This window comes from Ostrinia nubilalis, chromosome 3 (assembly GCF_963855985.1).
Source record: "Ostrinia nubilalis chromosome 3, ilOstNubi1.1, whole genome shotgun sequence".
NCBI classification, from domain to species: domain Eukaryota; kingdom Metazoa; phylum Arthropoda; class Insecta; order Lepidoptera; family Crambidae; genus Ostrinia; species Ostrinia nubilalis.
The window spans coordinates 9,415,846-9,429,878 of NC_087090.1; the positions used below are offsets into that span (position 1 = coordinate 9,415,846).

Consider the following 14,033-nt stretch of genomic DNA (forward strand, 5'->3'; position numbering starts at 1 on the left):
TTTTTCTAACTTGACGACGTTTTCCATTTACCTGTGTTCAGCAGCAACTTCCGTAGATTTTTTTGGAGTTATTACTTGTCAAATTACATTTTCATGCAGGCAGAACTGTTACTTAGATATTATAGATTGTAACAAGTGCAAACTTGCACGGAAAGTTAGGTTTGTATTCTAATTTTCCGTATTTGTTTGTGGCAAGTCGGTCAAATGGACGAAAACAGGAGCTGGACGGAAAACCGGCGCAATTACCCTATACCTTCGTACCATTTAAATTGTTTAAGGGTCTACTTGATCAAAGAACATGAAGGTCATCTAATTACTTTTCCATACTAAACAATAATTTGTAGAACTGTCTCTCCTATGTCCCATATTTTCTCAAAAACGCAGATAACTGATGAAAAATGTGTATTTATTCTGTACAAAAATCTGCACAGTTTATATTTACACAGTTGTGTAACTAGCCTAACACGGTGTTGTAATACCATCTCCGTGAAAAAGCAAACAGTGACACTGATAACGCACTTGTACAGTCGAGGCATATCAGCCAATACATTTTTGTTCAAAAATAGCACATATTGCGATCTACATAAGATGCGATGGTTATAACTTGATGTAAAGGCAGTCAATCTCGCGTTATCATTAGGGCTGATACCCCGATAGCTTTGTCAATGATATTTGGTCTATAATAGAAAGTGGTCCCCACGGAAATGATTGACGACCTATTTTAAGCACTGGTCGAGAACTTAGAGCACCGAAAGAGGTTGCAGGTCAAGAAAACACGTCTATTAGCGTATTATTCTTTTACCTTGTTTATTTATTAATCAACGAAGTAGTATTAAGCCGTCCACTTCGTCTTCTAAAGATAATCTCCAGACATAAAAAAAAAATCTTAAGCCGTCGTTTAGGTACTTGGATATTTACTTATTTAATATTGTTAATTGAATAGGTACAATCATTTATCTTAACTTTCTCGATTTAATAATCGTCTTTTATTACTTGTGCGTGCCGAAATGCGTTTGAATGTTATCATTAATCAATAATGAAATACAGCTTATGATAACGCTGCCGCTTTGTTCTTAAAATTCATAAAAGCATATCTTTTCCTATAATTAGGCTACAAAAATAACGATTGATGCGCTCAAAATGCAACACTTAAAAGATTTATCACCTACAATTAATAAATATTAACATTACAAAGGCATGGGCAATTACAACAGTAAAAGTTGATGGCGATGCGCATATAAATAAACAAAACAATTATAATTTCACGGTGTGTAATTTGATTGAAACAAAAGAAGTGCGCTTAGACTGCCCGCAGACCTTTTATCGGCCGATAGTTTGGTTCTTATCAGTATGAGAAATCGACCGATACCAATCATACTGATTATCTGCCCAATATAACTATCGGCTGAAAAAAGTCTAGTCTACGGGAACTAAGCAGCTACGAAGTTGTCACGTTATAGAATTCGTAGCCCCGTAGCGTTGTGTTGTCGGTGCCGCAGCGTGCAGTCACGTGAGCATCGATCGGTCGTGTGCAGTGAGCACCGACTGCACTGAGCCGGTATCTAATCGTATGGGTCAGTAGCTCCACAGTATCCTATGGATTCTTTGTCTAATGTACGGAATGTACCTATCAAATGTGTAACTACCATAATTCGAAGACTGCTTGTAATCAAATTACAGATTAAATCCTTGTTGTTCCAAAGTGGTGGTAAGAAGCTACAAAAACTACTATAGTCGATAGTCGATATGGGGTAGGAATGATTATAATTGATCTGATAGATTTGTCCTTACAATATGATCTTCAAACTCAACTTTACTTACCTCACTCTTCTATTTACTTCTGTGTAACCTCATTGCCCATCAGTTTCCAAAGCATACCTATGATTGAGTGTGATGAGAAGCATAATTTTGTCTGCTAAGATCGACGCGTAAACAATAGCTGTTATGTCTGACAGACGATCGTCTGATGTATTTATAAATCAATTAGCTCTATCTACAACCGCTAATGTTTTATTTTCATACGAATGAATGCGGTTTATTATTGAAGTTCATGGGAATGGTCACAAGTATTGTTATTTTTTACTTATAGGTCAGCATACAACCGCATTGTCTCATTGTACTCGTAGCAAGCTTCAGATCTAAAGAGAGTAGAGTCCTGTATTTCATCGATTTTACGCGATAAGCCATTTTTCGTCATAAAATCGTCGATAAGTTTTTATCACGGTGCGCATCCTCCTAGCCCGGCTGAATGGTTTTCGGCTAAGACCTAGGTGTCACGTAGGGATGGAGAGAACCTACTCTTTAAGCTTTAAGTGTGGGGGTAGACCGGCACCGCGCACTGTTTATTTACCCGCGACCCTCTCTCTCCCCGTCAGCAGATTAATTTATTTATTATTATGTTGGAAAAAGGTTGCTATTTAGTGTCACGATAACGCTTCAAGCGTTTTAGATTCTAGCAAATTATTTTCTCCCACACTAGCGAAATAAAATAAACGTGAATTAAATCTGTTACTTTAAGACGCTCCATCACCGGGAGCATTTGCGTGTAATGTAACGTTACAGATTCGAGCATTACATCAGTGAGGGAGGTAAACCGAACATTTGCGCACCTTGTAATGAATGATACAAAACGAGTATAATACCTACATCGAGAACTCACGGCCGATGGGGCAGCAAGGTTCTGGAGTGGAAGCCTCGTACCGGAAAGCGCAGCGTAGGACCGACGACCTCATAAAGGAATGCAGGCCGCCACCAACAGGCCATTGTGGAAATCAATGGGGGCAGCCTATGTTCAGCAGTGGACGTCCTATGACTGAAAATGATGATGATAATACATCAGTGAAGGATAGAACCGAGCGTTTCAATGCGCGTCTTGTAATCTTCCTTGTAAAGTCGTCAGCCAGTGAGGTAGTAGGTATTGTAATTTGTAATGCTCAAAGTCGAATCTGCATAATGTTACATTACACGTGAATGCTGTGATGCACCTTTCAGCGTTTTGCGTCGCTGATTGCGTTGCAACTCAACCTCTCGTGACACGGGAACCAGACAACAACAACAACAATCTAATGAAGGGTACAAAGATTATAATGCCCGCCGTCTTACTCACTTGTTTGCTACAAAATGGTGTTATTTTGTTACTTCTCTCACGATGTGTTGAAATGAATGACGTCCTTGAAAGCCATCTGCTTGGAAACGTTGATCGCGTGATACTGGGTCATTATACCATTTTCCGTGGAAAATGACTTATAAATATCACTCTTATTTGTACTTATTTATCTACCTTTATTTTACATTTTAATATAAATTAGTTTTATGATTAACTTAATAATATTTTATAATAAACTACCATGCAAAGATAATTTAAACTTTTTATAATTAGTATGTCTTAATCAGAAATAACTACGTCAATCAATGGCTATTTATTTATTTATTCTTTCGTGCCATTTATTTAGTAGGATAAGGCAAACTTCTCTGCTAGTTAATGTTTGGCTATACCGATTCCTATAAATAAATGAATTTACTAACGAATTACTAATGTTTGAATATTGGGTATTTGACGTTTAATTGTCCCAGATTCGATTCCTAGTGGAGTAGGTAAATTAAGTAGCGTTTGGAATACTTCGTCCCTTCCTACATATTAATTATTAGGGTACACATATAAAGAAATTCTTAATTTAGATCCATTCCAAAATAATAGTACTTATCTACCTAATAAGTTATTTACAGCTAATTAGGCCACAACCTAAATAACTATTTACTGTTTCATTTTCTTTATTAAGAGCGTTTACGCCGTTTGGCGCAAAAACAGTACTTTTTCAACTCGTTACAATCATTAACCAGTAATACTACAAATATGTTATAGGCATAAATAGTTAGGCAATTTCGTCGTCTAAATAGTTAATTGAGAAAATATTGCGATTAGTTTAGTATTTAAGAATTCTATCAAGATAAGTCCACACAGGTTTTGTAAATTTCCACTTTAGCGTCAGTTTACAAGCTGAAATTTTTATAAAAATACTGTGAAAACGATTTAACAAACATTTATATCCTATAGCATAGATCCTAGGGCAAATAGTTATCTGAGAAATTTTTTAGATTTAAGCATTTTGCAATAAGAAATCACAAATTAAAAGAACGTGAAATACCCAAAAATCAAAGTGATTTTTTCACCAATATTCTTCCTTTATTCAATACAAAAATAGCTTAATATAATAGAAGAATATCTTATCTAAAATATTTACTTTGAAATTTAAAATAATTCATTGTAATTTTTTTTCTATGAGTATTTGAAAAGTACTATAAAACGCCGCGCACGAATCGTTCAAATTCAGTCCGCCTCGAGGCGTTCCAGAGTGAGGTCACGTCGCTCGGTGCTCTGCTGACATGTGTCACGCGTACGTTGATCTTTGACAGGTAGCTGGACTTTTATAGTGTATCCGCAAAATCTTGGTGGTAGATTTTGCGATCACGTGGTTATTAAAATATTTTATTGTTATTTTTCATTACAGTCTATTTTTACTACAAATTCTATTTCAGACGTAATGAAAAATAAAATTAAGTTATTTTTAGCGATGAAACGAAAACGAATGACGAAAATTTGGAACAGCAAGTTATGTATGTATACTAATATTATAAAGAGGAATAATACTAAAAATTGCCATAAATAGGTGGTTACAGAATAGTTAATAGGAATGCTCTGCCAGCAGGGTCCCACCTAGTTGTAGGGGGAACATACACAACATATTACAGTCGGAAAATCTTTGCGGTAGGTACCTCGGATTGTAGTTAGTTGGACAGTGGTCATTTGATGGCCACTTGAATCGTCTCACCCCTAAGCTTTTGGCTACCGCCGGCGCACTAAGCCGGTTGATGCCTAATCTCGGAGGCCCGGCCGCACTGAGTCGCTGACTATACTTTTGCGTCGCGCGTTATATGGTCCTATATGGGGCTCGAGTATGGCACAGTGCTGTGTAGTCGTGGAGCATCCTACTGTTCAAAAAAGCGCAACGCATGATATCACTGAGGCACAGGCTGAGGTAATTCGTTGATACCGCATAGTATCCGCAGTCCGCCTATTCCCGGTTGTGGACACTGACTATGTCCCTACTGAGGATAAATGGGAAAAAAGTTATTGTCATTAGTGGCGACGTATAACAATCCTACTAATATTATAAATGCGAAACTGGATGTTTGTTACTCTTTCACTCAAAAACTACTGAACAGATTTTGTTGAAACTTTACAGTATTATTGTTTATAAACCAGATTAACATAATTATAGGCTATAATTTATGACGATATGTGACAAATAAATTTCAATAAATAAATAAGACGTGTCTAAAAAGCGCAATCTATCGTCATTGGTTAAAATCTACAGCGCTGGACAAACTACTGTTTTTGACGTTCGTAAATATTCATGCGGGGGAAGCCGTGAAACGCCGTCTATCAACATGATATCAAACAACAGATTTTACGAACTAAGGAGTACAACGAGGTCCACGAGTACGAAGTCGCGGGCGGCCGCTAGTTCAAAATAAAATTAATAATATTTGTATTCATCTGTAGGCCTAAGATGCGCGCCGTGATAGACGGTTATCTCGCCATTTTATCGATTTTGCCCATACAAATTGACGTCGATAAAAGTTATCACGGCGCGCATCTTAGGCCTACTGGTCTTACTTGACTTTTACTTTACGTATGTCATGCACGATGATATTTGCGTCAATATTTGTGTACGTCCCCACTAGGCATAATTGGGATGTATTTTTCTAATTTGTCATAAGTTGTGAGAAAGCCTGTAGCTACAACTGGGAAAGTATGTGTCACCACTGGTGACAATCGATATTATTTATGCCTATCCTCAGTGGCGACAAAGCTAGTGTCGACAATCGAGAATAGACGCCAGTTGCGAGGTGACCATAGGTCCCAAGGGGAAATATACGTGTACGTGCACCACGAGAGGTGGAAACCAAAAGGTAGAGGCTTGAGGATCTAGGCCCTAGAGTGCTGAAGGGTACGCCTGGCCGTCAGCCAACTTTTACGTCGCACCATAGAGGCAGTTCTGCCTGTATTAGAGGAGTGGGTGCGACGGCATGATCGCCTCACACAAAGGGCGACCCAGGTTCTACCGGGCCATGGGTGCTTCGGGCCATTCCTCCACCGTATAGGCCGAGAGCCTGTAGATGGTTGTCAGTTAACACTGCAGTCTTGCCACGTGAGTCACCGCAGCAGACTGACACGCTCCAACAGTGCCCAGCCTAAGCGAACGAGAGGCGGTTGGAAATGACCTCTCCCTACCAATCGGGAAGAGGCGTGAGATAGATAGATAAATTGTTTATTTGTTGTAACACACTTTTTTTAATGCTTTTAACACACACATTATGTATAGTTGCTATTGAAATTCAATTCAATATCGAAATAAAGTTAGTTAGTCAAGAAACACACTAGGTGACACCACTGGTATTTTGTTACACAGGTTAGTAATAATTTCAACAGTTGCAACATAACAAAAGTGACAAAACAACATAAGATAAAGATGACTAGCGTTTCAAATAGTTCCCTGCGTCAGAGTGATGTGTGCCGCAGCGATGCAAAAAGCAAAGAGCTCAGTATAAACACTACCCTCAAAAGGGCAGAACACTGATTTTCAGCTTTTACTAGAGAACGCATGAAGCGTACAGGTACGGAATGAACCCGCTCGCTTTCGGAAACAATATCTACATTAGTATAAAATATATGATGAGATAAATAATCTTATGGTATTGTGTGCTTACTTTCTGTGAAAGTGTTCTTTCACAGAAAGAAGCAGTGGAAAGGGCGAGCGAGAGGCCTCAGCCGACACTCCGGTTATCCGCCGCCGACACCCTGGGCGCAAGAGGACAGCTTATGGTCTCCAACTGTCCCTTCCTAACAGGCCTCGGTCGCTAGACATGGAGGTGTCTGGTGGCGGCTAAGGACGAATGCTACAGGCAACAGCCAATGGCGATGTCCCGCGTTCCCTCATATGGATCATGGCAGAAACAGTCAGGCTTTTAGTGGGTGTAGGGGCTACCCACCTTCTGGTAGGAAGAACCCCACATAACCCACTAGCTGCCCCCGCAGCTGGTGGGTATGAAATGTTATGCATTTTCCGGATAAAAAAAGAATAGTAAACAGGAAAAGTTTGTTTTGAATAGAACCGATTTGAAAAAATCTCTCACCATTAAAATTCAATTTTTTTACTGCTGAACATAGGCTGTATAAAATATTCTCAAAATAGTAAAAAACCTTTGATAATTTACTATTTGATAAAGAATTTACGTATTTATTATTGATTAGGACTACTGGCAGAGCATTACCATTATTTATAATTATGGAGTCGGTGTTGGAAGATTTGAAGATTTTATAGTTTCCTTGAGCTGTCACTTGACAGCCTGGCACACTTTTACGATGGTGGATCAAAGTATTTTGGTTTGACTATAGAGCGTGAGAACACGCACACAGTCATAATTATTTTAGTGTGAATAAAAATAGCATCGAAATTACCTAAACTTGACATGCCACGCTAGACGTAAACGCTCTTAAGTAGGTCGTTGCGTCAGAAATGTAATACATTTTTGAAGCAAATTCGTTAAATAAATAAAGTATAAGCAAACAATAGATGTCAATAGTTTAGGTTACTCATACATATTCAACAAAATAGGACCAATAGTTAAAGTCCAGAGACACAATGACATCATTTAATTTTTTACCTTTTTTTTGCGATTGTATTGTCTACATAGTTTGCATGTTTTTTTCTTACATAAGTGCATGGATATGAAAAGAGAAAACATGGGTATAACACCAATAAGTAGTTACTATGTCCAGGTTAAGACACGATGACAACAATTTACCTTTTTTGCGATTGTAAAAATTGTATATTACGTAGGTACTTCTTGTCTACATAATTTGCATGCTTTTTTTTTACATAATTGCATGGATCTAAAAAAAACATGGTAAAACACCAATAGTTACTAAGTCGAAGTTGAGACACGATGACGTCATTTTACCTTTTTTGCGATTGTATATTTCATCCTACTTGTTGTCTACATAGTTTGCATGCTTTTTTCTTACATAAGTGCATGGATCAAAAGAAAATCATGGTGGTTACTAAGGCTCCTTTATTACTAAGGTCATTTTTATCTCCCTAGGGGAATGTACAGGAAATAGGGAGTATGCCTACCTGTCTTGATATAGTCCTGAAAATGTAACATTCGATTTCGAAATCGATGCGATATCGGGATTTACACCAAGTTTTTGCGTTGCTACAACAAAGATGAATCTTACTTTATCCAATCATATAGTGTTTGGAACTTTGGAATCACATGGTCTTTTCCAGGCATTTCTAGTAGGGTCAAGGAGGCAACAGTGACTCGGTCGGCTACAGTGGCTCAGTCATGTTTCGACCTGAAGGCATAGGAATATATATTTGTCTCTTTTACCGATTCAAAGGTCTTGGTACCCGAACACGTTTAAACCAGTTTGCTCGCCGGTCAAGTGCCGTGCGGAAGGGTGAGGGAATGTTTTTTGTTTTCGCGCCCACTAAATTACATTCTAAGGTGAGTTTCGATTGTTTTCATATCTTTGTTTGTTGCTATAGGTAATAGCCGTTATATTTATCGGATAGTAGGTCTTGTATCAATTGTCTTTAATCCGAATTTTGACTAATTTGTTTTACATCTTGGTTTTTTTGATCAAATATTTACAAAATGGCGTAGAAGTACACAGTGACTCAATTTTAATACTTTATACGAATTCAATATTTTTATAACTTTAAATCGAATTTTGTTTTTTATTTACAGAATGCCACGGAAAAAAACCGACAGAAAAATAGGGAAGAAATAAATAACGAAGAGATTGAGATGACTTAAGATCTTATAGGTAGCAATAAAAGTACTAAGAGTCGTGTTGAATTGTTGATTATAATAAGAATAGCTTGTGCAGTTTTGTTATTATTTCTAATAAAAAACTATGCGGAATGGGCATTTTCTTTTCATATAAATACTGCCGTACCACGTTAATACTGTGTACCACGGTAGTGAGTCAGTGTGTACACCTAGTAGTCCACAGTGGCTCAATTATCATTTTTTTGTTTTAGGTTCCTACTTTGACATAAGTAGTAAATAATGTAGAATCATGAGTGCTCAGTTACAGTTCAATAGTGTATCTAAAATGTGAGCAAATTTTAGGCCAATATTAAAGCGATATCTATTTTTATTAAGCTTCGAAAAAAAAGTGAGTCACTGTTGCCTCCCTGACCCTACTCTATTTTGACTTAACTCAGCATCACAGCGTGTAGACAAGCCTTGTTTTATCTTGGGATTTTCCCAATTTTCGCACCGAGTGTATAAGTTCCATGGTGTGCCATGGAGTCATGTATCGAATGCTCACGTTGTTTATCGAGTGCACCATTGTTTTTACGTGCAGACGGCTTCCTGCGGGACCTTGTGCTACTGCTATTTTTACCAGTCGATCATGGTCGGTTAAAATTAACTAACATTGGTTGGTTGGACTGCAGACGCAATTACTACATCCGAAACAGTTTGATCCAGAGACTATTTTGACGTTTATCGAAAAGAAAACGGTTCGTTCTTAACCCAGACCACTTCCAGAAAGGTCATTGGACCATAAGTACGGACTGTACCGTGACGAACAAAAAAGAAACGGCTTTTGTAGCAGTACCTACTTATTGGATGATTTCTTAAAGAATTTGTGTGCTCTATGAGAATTTATTTATACTCTTGTTCTTTATTTGTATTCTATTGAATATTTTGTTGGGCATGTTTGAAAAAATTATATGCATTTAGAATAATCGAACATGGGAGCTTATCAACGATGCCATTGCAGTTTCTTCCGACAGGTAGAGCAAAATAGGAAATAATGTGGTGATTAACAAACGCCTAACCTTTAAACCTTTTATTAAACCTGTGCCATAGATGCATTATCATCTTCTTATTATCAATGATTACACAGCACCATATAAATTGTCGTGAGACAATGATTTGTTGTGGTTACCAAGCGTTTATGTAGAGTTATATACGGCTGCCAATAAAATAAAGCCACAATTTAGTCACCTAGTGACTCTAGCTAGACCTAATAAAACGATCAATTGATATTTTGCTAACTACTAATTATCTAATCCTAAATTTACTAAGCTGAGCTTAGATAACGGATAAAAAATATTTATTATAGGCACAGGCCCATGATTATAGGCCTTTGACACGTGTAAAAAATTGTTTATACTAAGTACTATTTTTCCGTAAGTTCTTTAAAAAAGTTACAATGGTGGTATTTCAATAAACCGTAAAAATATTTTTAGATCTTGAGCCAAAAACAGTACAATTTTTTTAACTGACAGACGTATCATAAATCGATCCTTGTAATACCTATCATAAACCAATTTGTCGTTGTAGGCTGTTCATATTCCTATTTTGATAGTGCGACATGACGCACGAGCGGATTAATTATATATTGTTTCAATTTCACAACTGCCACGGAGGTGTACTACCAGTAGCACAGAATAAATAGTAGCCAGTAGTTTGTTCTTGTTCAATAATTCATGTTGTTTTTGTTGCCTTTTGGAGGGTGACCTCTTGCTCTTTCTATCGATTCACACACACACGGACGCGCGTTATTTTCGATTGAACTTTAATCGTCATTGCCGTGCTGTGGCGTTTTATTTTACATTGTATATGATGGACGATGGCTGCCAAATGCCTTCTATAAGCCTTTTTACCAAATTGTTCAGGCTGTATTACACTTTACGATACTGAATTAAAACAATACAAACTGCGCGATATTGAAGTATATAAACTGCCAGTTTGACCCATGTACTTAACTTGCTTTAGGTTTAGGTAGGTACTCGCAAAATGCGATAAATGTGTACTCAAGTAACCTTTATTATGTCAATACATTATTATGTTTGTTCCTTATTGTTATCTTTTAGGATTCTAAATATTGATGTGTCTAGTTGTACTTTTTCCCGGGCTATAGAAATATTTTGTTGTTACAAAATATTAATGCGTAATGAGGATATGAAACGTTTGATAAACTAGGCTTGATTATACCTATGGTTTCGATCGATTAGTGTGGCTTTGGTGGATTGGTCACAATAATCGCATGGTAATAATATTTTTGGTTCAAATTCCAGACGACATTCCAAGTGGTTCAAATACCTACATGCGAATGTGACTAAGAAATTATTGTGGTGGTATACCATTGCAGGCTTGACTATTCATCTGTCAGTAAATAGGTAATATTTCTAATTTGTGGCTGTGTGGGTTAGGGTAAGATTTAGTTGTAGAATGTAGACTGCAAAATACTTCTTTATTCATTCAAGAAAAGCGGTCGCAAAAAATGAAACTGCATAATAATTTATGTTTATTTCGAAATGTAGGTAGTCGACTGTCGCTTCAGCATCATCATACCGTCAATGCAGGTCGTGAATGTCATGTTTTTTTTTGCCGTGAACGTGCAGAGTTTTTTGTACCTATGTCTGCGAACAAGGTCTCAGCACGTCTCAGTCTCCCGCTTACAAGATTATGACAGCGCGTCACCGGTGGCGTGACCGCCGCAATGCCGCCGTTGCATGGCTTCTGCGGCGCTATATCGGGCCCTGTTCCTGCAGTCTGGCTATTCTTTAATAAATAATCTACGTAGAATCGGTCATAGGCTTGGAATCCTGGCAAACGATATCTGACTTACATTATTCAATACATTACCACAAATAATATAATAAGACACCCTGCGGACTGTCGTCGACGGGCTTTTAGTCGTCCGATAGTTTGGTCGGGCTGTTAGTATAAACAGCCTAGGTATGGAAGTGCGGACACTACACCGATTTGGTATCAGATTCCTTATACAAATTAGAAGCCGACCATACTAACTACCGACTAAAAAAGTCTATAGTCTGCGGGGTATTTAATAGGTCCCCATAGCTTAGAAATCCTGGCAGACGATGTTTGCAAGGCTTACATTATTTATTACCGTGAATCGGAAGAAAATATCTCAAAAGAATTGAGGATACTGTTGACCTGGAAACAGCACACTAAATTTATGATGATTTATGTTTAACAAAAACGTTTTCACGAATAAGTGTCGCCTGATGGATGACAAGCAAATTTTTTTGGACACGTTTGAAAATACAAAAGGATGTCATTGAATCATACGATGTCTATTCTTGGAAGGTACCTAGGTACCTACTTACCTTTAAAGTTTTAAACCTTCTTGTTGAACTTTTGAATATTTTTTCTTGGTAACAGAACGTGCTGTTTTCTATTTAAATATGTCTTTTGCCTCAATCAAGCATGAGCAGTTCCCTGGTTAAAATTTATGACATTTGTCATCGCTCGCAAACCTTCTGCTTCATCCTACCCTGGTATGAATTAAAAATCGATTAGTTCTAATACTTGTCATCGACGGGTGTTCTTCGTGATATCACGTGGTACCTTTCCCTGGTTAATAATAAAATAGCGAGCTTTGATGGGAAAGCTATAAAACATGGACAGATGGCAAGTGTTTCAAGGGCAGCCTACCATGAAATTATCCACTCTATGAAATATCAATTAGATAGCTCTAGAAGTCTAGAACAAACGCGTGATAATAGCCGACTAGACTTGCCTACTTACATAGTGAGTGATGTCAAGTGATACTTAATTTGCATGAGATGGTAACAGACGCGCTACACAAGTAGTGATTTGTCTAGTGGATAATGTATAATATAAGATAATTTTGATGAGAACCGTAGGCAACACGAGAAACACAAACTAGCTCTAACTTTATACAGCCTTGAAAGTTTGCGCGAAATAATTGCAGGTAACTTGAATTATACAATTCGGTTAATAGTTTCGAGGACACTAGCTTACCTACTTACTAAATACAATCACATGCTTAGGTAAGTACCTACCTAATGATGAGGTTTTTTCAACCGTGCGATGAGGAATGGTCATTGATTTTTTGTTAGGTTTGACGAGAACTCGCAAAAGTTCTCATAAAAAGGTGGTCGAACAACTCAAAATGAGCATGCTTATTTTAACAATGTTTCGACACACGTGCTAGTGGCATGCTTTCGTGCTAGTACGAGTAGGTACATAATAAGCATGTGCATCAGTACCTTTAAACTTTTCGAGCTTAAAAATTTAACCAAGTGAATGTGTTTTCAGGTTCCTCTGGCGATATGCGAACGGCATGGTCAGGTCAAAAAGCTGGGGCCGGCAGGACGCTACCGTGGCACAGCTCTTCACGAAACGCGCGCTCAAAACCCCTGACGCGCCATGCTTCATCGTTGTTGGAGACCGCACCTGGACCTTCAAAGAGGTGAGATCGTAGGACGCCTTCAACTAGATCAAATTTTTAGAAGCGCAACAGCCGCACGTCTTTGTCACTGTGTCGCTTTAGTAGTGGAGCTGCAACTGCTCTTCTAAAAAACTGTATGAAAGCATAGTGCGTGCCAGAGCGCTGCTTTGAAGGTGCATTTATTCTTATTCCAAACAAAATAGGCTTGGTTATTTAATTTTTAGCGTTAAGAGTCGCATCTCAAACTAATTTGAAAATTATAAATAACTTGAAAAAATCGAACTGCCTAAGGCGGGAATTGAACCCACGACCTTCCGCTTGCCGGGCGACTGCTCTTCCAACTGAGCTACTTAGACACTGGATGAACCCGTCGAAAGCGTCGGCAAGCGGAAGGTCGTGGGTTCAATTCCCGCCTTAGGCAGTTCGATTTTTTCAAGTTATTTATAATTTTCAAAATAGGCTTGGGTTTAAACCTAAGCCTATTGAGAACTGAGATCGGTTTAAACCGATCTCAGTTCTCATTGTGAATTTCGATGCGTCGGCAAGAGGCTTTTGTAATGCAAAGTACCTGTTCTCTGAACATGCGCCCAACATCCACCATGCGTCGTAGTAATTTTGTATCACTTATTTAGTTCGTTTTAAATATTTATTTTAATCATGCCCTCAAGCCTTTAAAAAGCCGCACTAAAAGTGACCTAATATAAGAAAATAATTTTAGAGATAA

The 14,033-nt window shown here is 37.9% G+C and overlaps 1 protein-coding gene and 1 long non-coding RNA gene across 3 annotated transcripts in view; both read left to right on the plus strand.

Moving 5' to 3' along the window:
* LOC135087859 (long-chain fatty acid transport protein 4-like) overlaps positions 1 to 14,033 on the plus strand; it is a 29,928-nt gene that overhangs the window by 2,594 nt on the left and 13,301 nt on the right. Inside the window, exons 1-2 of one of the 2 annotated variants that reach the window (XM_063982691.1) lie at positions 1,501 to 1,574; positions 13,177 to 13,330. In XM_063982691.1, coding sequence (XP_063838761.1) covers positions 13,202 to 13,330 — 129 coding nt within the window. In that variant the 5' untranslated portion in view covers positions 1,501 to 1,574; positions 13,177 to 13,201. Of the gene's footprint in view, positions 1 to 1,500; positions 1,575 to 13,176; positions 13,331 to 14,033 lie in introns of those variants that run through there. The other variant, XM_063982690.1, reaches the window with a different exon arrangement.
* On the plus strand, positions 8,367 to 8,994 carry LOC135088309 (uncharacterized). Its single transcript, XR_010261003.1, has 2 exons — positions 8,367 to 8,574; positions 8,818 to 8,994. It is a non-coding gene; the product is annotated as an uncharacterized LOC135088309 (long non-coding RNA).